Raw genomic sequence first — 15293 nt, forward strand, 5'->3', positions numbered from 1 at the left:
CATCTCATTCTAAAGCATTGTATATAGGGAGTTAAATGATCATTCATACTACCATATAAATGGATACAGTGGTATATGGTATATCATAACTAACACAAACCACAGAGTGGATAGGTTCCTTACAGAACTGTAATATTTAAAGTCCCCAAGATATAAAATAGAGGCAAAAGAAACTACATTGCTCCCTCAATAATTTGAAAAGGTAGAAGGCCCAAGATTGAATAGGAAACAAAAAAAAAATGACTCCTCAGAAAAGGAAAATCCCTAAACATAAAGGCACAACAGTTAAATTATTGACACTCTCTCAACCTACAGAAATCACTTAGACATTTTTGCTTCATTCACATGTAGGCTCTTAGTATAGATATGCTCAATTTCTCCTTGTACAAGTCCAAACCAGCATACAGAGGGGCCATCATAGAGCCAAGTGTTTGTATACCATAAATCAGCACAGAACACACAGGTTATATCACCACATAGTTAGACAGGATATGGAAGTTGTAAGTAAGATTTTTCTATTACTTCCTGTGGTATTTAATCCTTTTTCCTCTCCTATTTTAATATGTTTTTAAAGTTGTGTGACTTTTCCTATAAATAATGCTTTAATTGCATTCAATATATTTTTATATATCATCTTTCTGTCGTTCTCTTTGATGTAATTATTCATTGTTTTTCTTACTTACCTGTAACAGAGAGATTGTGAATTTTACTGACCGTTATTTCTTAGACATATGGTTTATTCCTGGCTTTAGTCCATGTGATTCTTTTACTGATGCTGCCTTTTCGTGGGCTTTGGGAAGTCAATCAGTTTAGTGAAATACTATGTTTAAGCCTGCCTGTGCTAATATGTCACTCAACCAAATTGTACTCTTAGTTGGCCCTCTCCTTGATTCTCATCTCTTCCATGAGCATCCTCCATCTTATTCTGGGATCCAGGCTCTTCTTTGGCAGTGTCATCATCATGTATCTGACACCAAACTTAAGTGACCCTAAGAAAAGCAGAAAGTCCTTTCCTTCTTTTACAATCTATTCAACTCTATGCTGAACCCCATGACCTAAAGGTGGAGGAATGCTGAGGTAAAGGGTGCTCTGAAGAGAATATTCATAAATGAGAGAGCATTGTAAGCAGTTGTAGAGAGGATCATCAAGGAGAGGTATGAAACTTAGTCTTTTATAAAAAATGAGAGCTTATTCAGGTATTCTGAAGCTCCAATTATTGCTCTCAAATTCCTCTTCTTGGAATTTTGACAGTGAACCTGGAGATTAGCCAATTTATTATCTAAAATGTAAGATTTGGGGTAGACTGATAAGGCTCTCTGACTTTCTCTTCTAAATGTAAGTGCTGAGTGGGAATAAGATGTGATTGTCTTTTTTCTTCTTCCTTTCTAAAATTTTCTCTCTCCTTATTTCTCTGCTCTTCTGTTTTCTTTACCCATTTTACTTTATTCTTAAGCATCATCATTTACTCCTCTCCAAAACTTGAAAATTTTTTTTAATTCCCCAAGTAATCCATATGTCTTCTCAATTTGTTCTTTTGTCTCTGCATTCTCCATGTAGCTCAATATTTCTTCCTACAGGGCATCCTAAAAATATTGAGTAATCTTTTCTCTTCTCTCCTTCATATGAAAACTTGTGATTCTGAAATGTATTCTCTTCCTATTTGAAAAATTAACAAAAAATTATTCAAGAAAAAAGGTAGGCAGATAAATATATACATACATACATATATGTCATATGTGAATACCGTGGTGAGCAAAATGAAATGAAAGTTTTTTTCTAGGGAAAATAACAGTTCATTAATAGTGACACACATACCTGTTAATAAAGTGTGTCATTCTAGCCACCTCAGCAAGATGAGGGACCCATAAAAATTGATTATTGAGACACAGGAAAGATAGGGATCAGAGTAGCTCAGAAGCCTTTATGATTGGCTGCTACTGGGGAAAGTGGGTTGGCCTTCAGGCTGATCATGCCCCTCTCTGACAATTAAGGAATGTAAGTTGCTTTATGGATCTGAACTGTCTGTAGTAATCTTGGCTGGAAAATCTGAACCATCCCAGTCATGATCACCAGGTTAGCTATCCCCTTGGGGAGACCAAACCACCCCTATTTGTAAAGAGAGACAAGGGTACAAAACCTGCCCCTTGGGGAAGGGCCAAGCTTAGATAGACTTCTGTTGACAGGTTGCTGTTGTTGTTCATCCTTTTTTGTTTTTTCAAAAAGGACCAATAACATCATGGAGTAATGTCTTGATTTCTATGTAAATTGGATTGAAGTGAGGCAGAGTTGTGCAAAATTGTCAGCCTCACTCTCTCTTCCAGACACATCGAAATCCAGGGGCAAGACAAAAGTCAAGATTATCAGCAGTGACCCAGGATACAGTGGATGGCCTTGGTTTCTTTGATATATGATCAAGTTCTAAGAGTTCAGTAACACTAGCTTCAGGCACCTTCATGGTCATTGGAACAAACTGTTCTGATTTTCCTATTGCGCAATGGGAAATCTTCATATATTTGGAGTAGACATCATCCTAATTCATAGATTTGAGACCTCTTGGTTACCCTGTAACACTTGGTTAGCTTGTCTGCCAAGGTAGTTTTATCAGTGCGTGGCTGCTATGGATGCTAGAGCTTCTTGGAACTACAGGGGAGAGTTGGGTGACAGGTAAGCACCAAAGGTGTATAAGCAGCCCTGAAAAGGGTTTGGCAAGCCCTCATGAGAGGGGCAAGTCTGCACTAGAACCTCATATATGCCTGTTAACAGGTAAACAAAACAGTAGTCTCAGCTTAAACAGGTTGACAAACAAATGTCCCTTAGGGACTAGGAGTGATATTATTCAACCATGCCTTTAGTTAAGGCTGTGAGATTTGGAGTTGTGTGAGTTCAGGCAGAAGCTAAACATAAAGAAAAATCAATATGGTATAAACTTAATTACATTGTAAAATAAATACAGCAAAAATAAGAAGAAATATTAATTTTTATCTCTCAAAATACACACACATGCACGTGTGTGGTCATGTGTGCATGTGTGTGTGCGAGCATGCATGTGTGTGTGTGTAAATATTGCCCCTAGATGGCTCATAAATAACCTTCAAACATTGTGGAATGATGCATCCCAATCTCTTAACCATAATATTTCCTATTTACAGGATCCTTTAAGACAATCTCTTCTATATCAACATGACTTTCATTCATTCATCAGTTTATTCTTTTAACAAAAATTTATTACTCCTATTTCTATGTGCAGGGCACTGACTTCTAGGCTTGCTCTTGTCAATTGACCTAAATCTCTAAAAGTCCGAGGTAAATTTTAAAATTACACATTCTTGTTTAAATAGAAATAGTAAAACTATATGTGAATTCTTTTTAGCTCAAAAAATTATATATTCAAACTATTGCTTTGTATATGAAAACCTCAATGGATAATTGGTAGGGGAAAGAGGTCAGGGTATAAGAGAGATATTTAGTGTGTCAGGGAAGGTAGATAATCTAATTAAATTCCATCAAAAATTCTTTAGAAGCTTTATTTGTACTAGATGTTGTAGTACATGCTGGTGATATAGAATAAACCCTCAAAGGGTTGTATCTCTAATATGATTCATCTGATAGACTTAGAAGATTCCATGTAGGTGATATCCTGTCTTGGCTGCAATACATTCCATAGTAAAAAATGGTATATCTAAACCATAAAAGGGCAAAAATCCTATGAAAGATAAGTGCCAGTCATCTATTCCCACATAAACAAATAGATTTAATGTATAGTGCTCATAAGTATTAATAAGTCACAGTGGTTCTCCATAATGTTTTGGATACATTTCCAGTAAGACAACATATGTCCCCATTGTTATGTCTGATTCTACATAGGCCACCTTCAGAGAGTAACCAAAAACCATGACCCACCTCTTTCTTTCATAGCCATTAACTTTTTTTTCTAAAATCTACTGATGATTTTACATTCCATGAAGCATAGGATGCTGACTCTTCAGATTGTCATCTTTGAAAGCATCAGTGCTATCAGATAAACAAACTATCAAATATATCATGAAGCACTAAGGAATGGAAGGACTAGATTAAATCTATAACAGTGAATTGACATTTTCTAAGGTTTCTGAATCACAGGGACTCATCCTTTCACTTCCCCCAAATTTCTTAATCATTCAGGTATTCCTACATAATGTATAGTTATTACAAATTGCCAAATATAGATAACAGGCTAGCTTTTGTAGCATCACAAAAAGCAATGTTTCAATGGATATCCTCTAAAAGTCTCACTTCCATGTATTCTTTATGCAAAGTTCAAAGGAACTTTCAGCCTCTGTGTGTGAAAATGACAGATTTTGTTGTAGTTTTCAACAATAAATCTTATTTATTGTCTTGGAAATTTTCCACTATTAGATGGCTAAGTCAACATCTATTCCATGAAACTCAAGGAGAAGGATTCTACTACATAAAAGTTTTGCATTTCCAAATTGTAAGATGTTTTTGACATCCACCTGCTTGGACTTTATTTCTCCATTCTGCATTGCAAGTAATCCCAACAAACCATCTTTTTTCTTTAATTCCTCCTTTAAAGCAGGATCTGACTGCTTCCAAAATCAATCCAATAAGTGCAGCAGGTCTTTCGTTCCCTTTAAACTGATGTCTCCAAATAAAACCTGCACTTATCCACTAGATCTCGCCGCTGATTTATGCCAAGGATATTAGCTGGTTTCTAGTGCTCTATCTCCTGGGTAAACTGTAAATAATTAGGAGAAGGAATTACTAAACTCCCTCCTATAGACTTATTTTTTATATATTACTTTTGGTCCATCTTGTCTTTCTTGGGGAATATCAAATAACTCTTGTCAAACATTTTGACACTTTTTCAAAAACCTCAACCTTTTGGAACAGCATTTTTTTCAGAAGAAGAGCAAGATGGGCTGAAAGTCTGGAATACCCAGGTTTGAAAATGGACCTTTGCATTCCAATTCTGCTATGCCATTTTCCCCTGACATTTAAAGCACTTTGATATATTTTTGAAAGAATACAAGGTTTACTTTCTAAGAAAATGACCCCCAAGTGAAAATGACTAGAACTGAAACTCTGTCATCTAAAAACAAAACTGAAAACTAAATCACATAAAGAGCCTTCCCTTCTCATTCACAGAACTATTCTGCCTTCATTCAGATGCTTAAATCCCCATAGCCTTATTCCATTATTATAAGTCCAACCTACTGAAGGGGAGTATGAGGTACAAGGGTGGGGTAGCTACTCGGGTCCCCCATGGAAAACAATATTATTGTTGTTGTTGTTGTGTTTGTTGTGGTGTTAGTCCTTAGTTTTCAAAGAGGACAATGACATCAAAGAAATGACTTGACTTTGTTTTGAGTGAGAGGGGGCTGTGCAAGGTCACCAGCCTCACTTCTTCTCCAGAGTTATTTGGATTCAGTGGCCTACTATTCATCAGGATTGCTGGAGATGTCCCAGAATGCAATGGGAGATCCTGGCCTCTTTAGCCTTGGTCCTATTCAGGTACTTACTTAGGGTGAGGTAAGGCCCATACAGTGAATAGGACTCTTTTCGAAGTAGTCAGGGAGTGGCACCTTTAATGAGCAAAAGAAAAATCACTAAATCAAGCTGGAAGGGAAGGGAAACAGTTACAATTGATAATCACTTTTTAGCCAGGAGGGGTCCAGGAAACAGCCCTTAAGTGGAGTTTGGACAGGGACCCCGTCTATAGGCTTCAGAGTGAAATAGGTTTAAGGTTTAAGGTCATGAGGGTGAAGGACAGGAGAGGAAAGGACAGGAGAGGGTAGCTATTCAGGTCCACCATGGCAAATAAAGTTAGAATGAACTGAGTATACCTATTGCTCATTCAGACAAAGCTAAGGGACAATTTGAAGATTCCCAGTGAAATGATGTCCATTCTAAAGCACCTCTCTTTAGGGTATCCCATCATTTTTGCATCCCTCAAGTTCTAGGAATTTCTCCACCCTTGTTGAGTGATTTCCAGCATAGGCTAGGCTTGAGATGGCTACAAAATAGTGACAGAAATACAACTTCATAATTGTAAGATTTATAAAAAGATATAGGTACTTTAGGGAGAAAGAAAATGTATGAGTTGGGGGAGAAGGGAGTGTAAAGCTTGCTGATTATTTGAACCAAGGGCTATTCTGACATATGGAAGGTATTTAGTAAATTCTGGTTGACTGGGTGGACAAGCATTATTGTTGACAAGTTGTAAACATCAAAATAAATGATGTCCTTACTTTTCAAATGGACCAAAGATACTCCCAAAATTTCTTGAGATCCCAGAGGCTCTATGCAGTACCTCACGCTGATCTATCCTTCCCTAGTGTTCTCTTCAGAGCAGCCTTCACCTCTGAATTCCTCAGGCTGTAGATAAGGGGGTTCAGTGTAGGATTGAAGAGGCTATAAAACAGAGAGAGGATTTTCTGCTGTTCTTCAGGGTGACTGCTGTTAGGAGTCATGTACATGACAATGGCACTGCCAAAGAAGAGCCCAACCACACTGAGGTGGGAAGAACAGGTGGAAAAGGCTTTCTTTCTCCCCTCTCCCGACTGAATCCTCAGGATGGCTCGGAGAATGTGCATATAGGAGACCAGGACCAAGAGGAGGGGCCCAACTAGGATAAATACAGAAGCAATAAAGATCACAAGCTGGTTTAGCCTGGTGTCTGCACAGGCAAGTTTGAGCACAGACAGGAGTTCACAGAAGAAATGATTGACTTCTTGGGGTCCGCAAAAGGGCAGCCTTAGGAGGAGAAGTACATGGACAATGGCCAGCAAGGAGCCAAAAATCCAGGAAATAATGGCTAGGGTGGCACACAATCTCCAGCTCATGATGACAGTGTATCTGAGGGGGTGACATATTGCCACATAGCGATCATAGGACATAACCATCAAGATAAGACATTCTGTGTGGGCAAAAGCCATATATAAAAAGGTCTGTGTTATACATGGACCAAATGAGATGGTCCTACTTTTGTTAAGAAAGTTTACCAGCATCTTTGGGACATTGTTGGAAGCATAGGAGATGTCAACAATGGCTAAATGTGAGAGGAAGAAGTACATTGGAGTGTGAAGTCGGAAGTCCAAACAGATGAGGCCTAATATCACTGCATTTCCCAGAAGGGTAAGAATATAAAGCAGAGAGAAAATGATAAAAAGGAAAAGCTGCATCTCAGGTCCAATAGAAAATCCTAGCAGGATGAATTCTGTGATCAGTGTTTGATTGTTCTCCATGCTTTTATGGCAGAAGTAGTCCCATCCACAAATAATGCAGTAAAAACAGAGCTGAGAAATAAATGAAGATATCAATTATTGAATAAAGACTAAATTTGATTCAAAGTTCAAACGCCATTCTATATGTTACCTGATTTTTTAAGAATGTATTTTGGTATATCTTTGGCAGGGTATGTCCGCCCATTGCAGTGCCCCATACTTCTTTTATGAGAATTTTAACACCAATTTGCTCTCTGTGTTGGATCACTCACTCCAAGCTACCTTACATTGGCTTTCCAAGAAAAAATGACTACCTTAGAGTTATATTTATTGGGGGAAATACTGTTGAAAGAGAATATACTGCCCTACTCACCACTTACAAGGGCAGCTAGTGGAGAATTGATTGCAGTAGGGAGAGAGACTTGAAGCAGGATGACCACCAATTAGTAGGCTATTTTAATAGTCTAGGCATGAGGTGATGAAAGGCTGAATCAGGGTGGTTGTGGTTTCAGAACAGACAATGGGTCTTATGGGAGAGATATTTCTAAATTTCTCTCTCAAAAGTCACTGTTGACAACCTGTTATTCTTGATGCACTTTCCTTTCTTGAATCCTGGGAAACTATACTTTCCTTACTCTCCTCATACCTCTTCTCTGTTCACTGACTTCTCTTTCTCCATTAACATAGGCATTTCCAAGCTTTTCTAGGCACTCATCTTTTGTTCTCCAATTCAATTCAAACTACTGAGAATTTATTAAATATGGGCAAGACATTGTGCTAAGTTCTAGGGAATTTAAAGACAAAATGGAAACAAATTGGAAGTGGAAGAGAGCAAAAGCACTAAGAACTAGTAATATCAGCGAGGTTTCCCATCAGAGGTAACACATGCTCTAAGCCCTGAAAACAGGTCAAGTATAGATAGAGATGAAGAAAGTGTCTGTTCCAGGCATAAGAGATAATCAATTCAAGTTCACTGAGGTAGGAAAATGTGGAAGCAAGCCAATTTTCCTAGTATAGAGTGCACTGGTTTCCAGAGTATATGAGGGGGAGTAACAGAATAACTTATCCGAAAGGGCAGGGTAGTCCTGGATTTCAAAGGACTTTAAATGCTAAGTTCCCCTCTAGACGTACTCAGGGCCTTAAAGATCTCACTACTTCAACTATCAATTCAATGCAAATTATCTCCCAGTCTTCATTTCCAACCTATACCTTTATCACAAGCTCCAGGCTCAATATTCCATTTGCCTACTGGACATTTCCATTGAGATAACACATTAACTCAACAAGTTCATAATGTCTTACACTGTACTCAATTTCTTTCCAGTAAAACTTTCTCCTCTTCTTTTTTTTAATGGTACCATTTACTCATGTTTCATCATGAATTCTTCCTTCTCCCTTGTAAAACACCCCTATTCAGTTGCCAAGTTTCAACTCTGAGTTTTTAATGTACCTCACCAACACAGGCAACAAATTATGAAAAATCGTTTCCACAATTTTGGATGTTTTTTTTTCTGAAAACAGATGTATTCTCTACTTTGCAGATTCTTTTCTCACTTTCTGGTTTGATCTTCACATTCACTTGCTTTTCTCTTCCTGCCTTCCTGTGACATTTATTGTCACTTGTTAACTTTAGCTTTGCAAAAACTTAACATGTTAAAGGGATCACAAGAAACAGAAACAAGAGTATTTGCTTCTGATATTAACCCCATGATGCTCCTCACATGACCTGTCTACTTCTTTCCTGAATTATAGAGAGGAGGATGTATAGGTTGTTAGAGGTAGAAGAGACACCCAATGTGTTAATTTCAAAGATGAGGGAACTAAGACCTAGAGATGATAAAATATTTTCCAGCAAGTAAGTTACAGGTCTAATTCAAGCCCCAGATCTCAGTTCATGTCTAGCACTTACCCCATTATATCATAGCTACAGAAGGATTCATACTTTTTTCTTTTTTTGTCTGATAGAGTCTACTTCTGCAACGTGGAAGAGGCAAGCAGCTCAGGAATGATCATTTACTGGGATAGGGGGAATCATTCCCTCACTAGAGTAAATGGTGACCACCAGTAAGTGACCACCAATCACTTACTGTGGAGGAGCATAGAAAGTCAAGTACTGTAGAAAGTTCTGAACTGGGGACCAGAAGATCTGAATTCAAATTCAGATACATATTACTTACCAAAAGAAAATCATTTCATCTCTCTTGGTCTCAGTCTCTTATCAAAATGAGTGGAATGAACTAGTTTATCTTTAATCCTCTGCTCTTCTGTTTCCTGTGATGCTACATATGAAAAGTTAGAGGATCACATGCCTGAAGTTTGGCCATAGGCTGTTATCCCTGGGAATAGTTTCTGACTCAGATTGTACTTAGACACATAGTCAGAAAGATGACTTGTGGAATTTGCCAGTTTCACCATCTTCCCTGAGCAAATTCAGTGACTTCAGTTGTCCATGGTGACCCCACCTCCTCCCTCTTTAAAAACTTCCAATGCAAAAGAAACACTTACAGTAGCGTATGCTGAGTCCTAATTTCAAAACTAGATCTGTACCTACATAAGCAGGGAAAGCATTTTAAGATGGCTCTAAAAATTTAGCATTTTCTCTGGGAGATGAACCCCTGAAATAAATCACTCCACAGCCTAAGAAAGGTTAAGGAAGTACCCCTGAAATTCTGTATAATAAAGACCATAAACAACAATTTATCCTCTAATCAACCCTACTTCTCCCCATCCTCAGGCACTCCTGAGAATTCTCTTGAGGAGGAACATCTACCTCTTCCCTTTGGAAGCACTAGGAGTGTTAGTCTGTCTCTATGGGGCCCCTGGTGGGGAGATCTGGATCAGGTGACATAGAAAAGGATGCACACAAAGTAAACTCAATTGATAACAAGTCATACTCTTGAGACCACATCACATACTGTTTTCTCCAAGTATTTGGACTTGTAGTTCTGTGAATACACACGGTGTGTCAGCTCCTTAAAACTTACCACCCCCACTAGAACACTTCTCAGATATGTTATTTGGGAGCTTGCGGAGGCAGAGCCCATATATTAACCTTACTTAACGAAGTAAATATTAATATTAACTACCTACATTTCATGTTCTCTTTTGTAACACTGGCTGCCCCCACCCTTGTCCCTTGTACCTAAGCTGATAGACAAATGAATTTGAATCCAGGATCTTTATACCAGAAAATCACTCCAAGTTCTGCATCTCAGAGATTAGGGCCAGGATCCAAAGTCAATAGAGGCTGTGAGGATAGTATCAAGGAGTCAGTACAGAGGATCTTGAAAATCTAAAGAGTCAGGGGCAGCTAAATGGTTCAGTGGAGTACTGGCTCTAGAGACAGAAGGACCCAAGTTCAACTCCAGCCTCAGAAACTTGACACTTACTAATTGTGTGATCCTCAACAAGTCACTTAACACTGATTGCCTCACACAAATTAAATTAAAAATAATAAAAAAAGAAGAGTTGGAGATTCCCAAAGGAATTTGTTTGACTTTAATTCTTAGAGAATTTGTTAGAGGGCACAAATCAATGAGGAAAGTTTGTCTTTAGAAATCTTCCTGTTTTTCAGTTAAGGGAAACTGAATTTTCCTCATTAGAAAAGGAGTGCAACACTATAAAAACAGATTTTTTTTCTGAGTAGGTGACTAATCCTGACCTCTTATTTGTGGAATAATACAAGATGTATTTAGCAATACAACTTAGGAAATCTCAGGACTACACATGCTGATATAATATGGTTTAAATTATCTCTGAATTTTAAAAATCTCATTATTATGTCTAGATTAGTCATGAAAAGACTTTTTTATAAAGATACCAAATACTAAAGGCTAGAAGTGGTACAGATTTTACATCTAGCTCTGCCATTATCATGCCATAAGATCTTGAATGAATTCCTTACATTTTCTGGATCTCTGTATCCTCATTTGAATTATTATTTTAATGTTTTATTTATATATTTTCTCTTTTTTATATAACTATCACTTGCCAATCATTCTATCCCTCCCCAATAAATCCTTCCTTGTCCCCAAAATTACAGTCAACCAAAGCAAATTATCATGTGGTATGCATGTGTTCGTCCTTCGTTGCCAAAGAAGACCATGCCATCAGAGAAATGATGACATGACTTGCACTGGACTTTATTTTGAGTGAGGGAGAGCTGTGCAGGTCACCAGCCTCACTTCTCCTCCAGAGCCATCTGAATCCAGTGACCAGATATTCATCAGGATGACTGGAGATGATTCAGGATGAGGCAGTTGGGTTTAAGGTCACACAGCTAGTGAGTGTCAAGTGTCTGAGGTGAGATTTGAACTCAGGTTCTCCTGACTCCTGCACTGGTGCTTTATCCACTTGTCCAGACTCTCACATCTAGGAAGCATCTGAGGCAAAATTTGAATTTAGGTCTTCTTGATTCCAATTCCAGCTCCATAGCCACTACTTCACCTAGATGGTGATGTTACTACCATCACTAATTGTTAAGCACTATTGATTTTAAAAGAAAAGGTGAAAATAGTCCCTGTCCTCAATGACCTTACATTTCTAATTGGGGAGACTATACACACATTTGTGTGTTATGTGTGTATGTTTATGTAGGTACATAAGTATATATATGCATACACACATCTGTGTATGTACATATGTTCTGTGGGCATACATATATTTATTGTGTGTATACATAATAGTGTGGAGTGGACAGCTACATGGCATAGTGGTGGACAGAGTCAAATTGCACTTAGACTCAGAGCCAGGAAGGTAACTTCCAGAATTTGCTAATTGCCCCATCTTCCCCAGGTAAATTCAGTGACTTTAGTTGGGTCTGGAGTTAGGAAGATTCGTTTTCCTGATTTCAAGACTGACTTCAGCTACCTACAAGCTGTGTGACCCTATGTAAGTTGCTTAACCTTGTTTCCCTCAGTTGTTCATCTGTAAAATGAGCCAGAGAAGGAAATAGCCAAGATGGGATCTCAAAGAGTCAGACGTGACTGAATGACTTAACAGTGAGAACAACAAAATCTCTGTGTATACATGTGTGTAGACATAGATGTATAAATGTATGTATAAATGTACATATATATATACAGGTGTGCATATATGTGTGTGTATATACACACATTACATATATATATATATATATATATATATATATATATACACACACATCAGAATTTATAAGATAAATACAGAATTGATGGAAAGTAAGAAGGGTGATAGTAACTGGGAGGTGAGAGGGGAGAGGAAAGGCTTCCTAGAGTAGAGGCCTTTTGAAATGATCCTTACAAGAACTTTAGGATTCCAGAAGTCAGAAACTGAGAGGGAAGCACTGGGGAGCAGCCAGTGCAAAGGCACGGAGATGTGAAATAGAGTATCATATGCAAATAACATCAAGCAGGCCAATATGATCAACCATAAAGTGGGCAGAGGTTAGTAGAATGTTAGGAGATGGAAAAAGTAAAAAAGCAACAATGTTATGAAGAGGTTTAAATGCCTGACAAAGGACATTAAATTTTATCTTAGAGGTAATAAGGAGCCATGGGGATTTATTTAAGTGGGAGGAGGGATGACATGATTATATCTGTGCTTTAGGAAGATCACTTTGGCAACCAGAGAGAGAATAGATTGGAGGGGGAAGAGACAAGGTAGGGAGATCAGATGGGAGGATATTGTAATAATTCAGGTTAAAGATGATGAGAGCTTGAGTTAGAGGAGTAGTCATAAAATAAGATAGGAGGAAACTTATGTGAGAGATCGTGTAGGGTAATGTGTATATGTGTGTGTGTATATGTATATATATGTATATGTGTATGTATGTGTGTACATATATTTGTGTATTAAAGATCTGACAACTGGATGGACATATGGGGTGTACATGAGAGAAGAGTTGAGGATGATAATGAGGTTACCTACTGGACACTCCATATATTCACTCACCATATCCTCTCCTTTCTCATCACTCTTCTCAGAGCCCCTTTCCCATCTCCATTCCTCAGGCTATAGATCATGGCATTCTGTGATAGGTTATGAAGAAATTGTAGAACAGAGAGAAATTTTCTATTATTCCTCCAGGTGACTGGAATGGGAGGTCATATGCATTACAATGGCAGTGCCAAAAAAAGAGTCCAACCATACAGAAGTGGGAAGAGCAGGTAGAGAAGGCTTTTTGTTTGTTTGTTTCCCCCATCTCCAGACTGGATGCTTAGTAGAGCACAGACTATATGCAAGAAGATGAGGACCAAGTAGAAATGCCCCAGTAAAATTATGACACAAGTAAGAAAGACAATAGCTTGGTTTGGTCAAGTATTGGCACAGGTCAACTTGAGTATGGATGGAATTTCACAAAAGAAGTGATTGACTTCCTGAGGTCCACAGAAGGTCAGGCACATAATGACAATCACATGGACCAGGGTCAAAAGAGAACCACGTGCCCAGGACATGATGGTAGGACAGAGCAGACTCTCAATCTCATGATGACAGAGTGTCTGAGGGGGTGGCTGATACCCACATACCTCTCATAAGATATCACCATCAGGAGGAAACATTCTGCTCCTGCCAAAGCCAAGTAGAGAAAAATCTGTCTCATACAGGGAGAAAAAGAAATAGTTCTGTTTACGTTTAAGAGATTTGACAACATTTTCAGAACATTATTTGAAACAAAAAATATCAACAAAGATTGGTTTTTAGAGTAAAAAGCACATGGGCATGTGGAGTTGGGTGAAGAGAGAGAGGAATTATTTCATTCCCCAGGAGAGTGAACACAGAGAGCAGTAGAAAGATCCATAGAGAAATACATGCCTCCTGGAAAACAGTGTGGCAGAAACTGGGCATAGACCAATGCCTGACACTGTACACAAGAATAAAGTTCAAATGGACACATAATCTAGGTATAAAGATTGATATTATAAACAAATTAGGGGAGAAAGGAATAGTGTATTTGTCAGATTTATGGAAAATGGAGAAATTTTTGATCAAACAAGAGACAGAGAAAATAATGAAGTGCAAAATGGATAATTTTGATTACATTAAATTGAAAAGCTTTTGCACAAACAAACCCAATGCAACCAAGATTAGGAAGGAAGCAGAAAACTGGGAAAGAATTTTTACAACCAGTGTCTGTGATACAGGGTTTGTTTCTAAAACATAAAGAGAACTGAATCGAATGTACAAGGATACAAGTCATTCCCCAATTGATATATGGTCAAAAGATATGAACAGACAGTTTTCAGAGGAAGAAGTTAAAGCTATTTAAAGTCATATGAAAAAAATGCTCTAAATCACTATTTATTAGAAAGATGCAAATTAAAAAATGCTGAGGTGCCACAACACACCTATCAAATTGGCTACCCTGACCAAGCAGGAAGATGATAAATGTTGGAGAAGATGTGGGAGAGTTGGAACACTAATTCATTGTTGGTGGAGTTATAAGCTGATTCAACTATTCTGGAGAGCAATTTGGAACTATGCCCAAAGGGCTACAAAAATGTGCATACCCTTTGATCCAGCAATATGACTTCCAGGACTGTATACCAAAGAGATCATAAAAATGACAAAGGATCCCACATGTACAAAAATATTTATAGTAGCTCTCTTTATGGTGGCCAAAACCTGGAAATCAAGTGGGTGCTCATCAACTGAGGAATGACTGAACAACTTGTGATATATGAATGTAGTGGAATACTATTGTGCTATAAGAAATGATGAACAAGAAGACTTCAGAGAGGCCTGGAAGGACTTATGTGAACTGATGCTGAGTGAAAGTAGCAGAACCAGGAGAACTCTGTACACAGTAAGAAGCACAGTGTGTGAGGAATTTTTCTGGTAGACTTAGCCCTTCATAGCAATGCAAGGACCTAAAAAATTCCCAATGGATGAGTTAAAATGACATCAACATCCAGAGAAAGAACTATGGAATGGGATTGCAGAATGAAGCAGACTATTTTCTCTTGTGTTTTGTTTTGTTTTGGTTTTTCTCATGGTTTCTCCCATTCATTTTAATTCTTCCATGCAACATGACTAAGGTGAAAATGCAAAAAAAAAAAGAAAGAAATATGTGAATCTCTGAACCAATAGGAT

The 15293-nt window shown here is 38.0% G+C and overlaps 1 protein-coding gene and 1 pseudogene across 1 annotated transcript; both read right to left on the minus strand.

Annotated features, from left to right (window-relative positions):
* Positions 1-6311: 6311 nt before the first annotated feature.
* On the minus strand, positions 6312-7262 carry LOC140531202 (olfactory receptor 2A5-like). The gene has a single exon (XM_072650269.1). It carries the CDS (start codon positions 7242-7244, stop codon positions 6312-6314), a length of 933 nt encoding a protein of 310 aa, XP_072506370.1. The 5' UTR covers positions 7245-7262.
* A 5888-nt stretch (positions 7263-13150) lies between these two features.
* On the minus strand, positions 13151-13891 carry LOC140531855 (olfactory receptor 2A5-like; annotated as a pseudogene).
* Positions 13892-15293: the final 1402 nt, after the last annotated feature.

This window comes from Notamacropus eugenii, chromosome 3, assembly GCF_028372415.1.
Source record: "Notamacropus eugenii isolate mMacEug1 chromosome 3, mMacEug1.pri_v2, whole genome shotgun sequence".
Lineage (NCBI taxonomy): Eukaryota > Metazoa > Chordata > Mammalia > Diprotodontia > Macropodidae > Notamacropus > Notamacropus eugenii.

What these genes read in the sequence shown, in the direction of transcription:
- LOC140531202 (XM_072650269.1), bottom strand. Translation starts at nt 7,244, where the DNA reads ATGGAGAACAATCAAACACTGATCACAGAATTCATCCTGCTAGGATTT.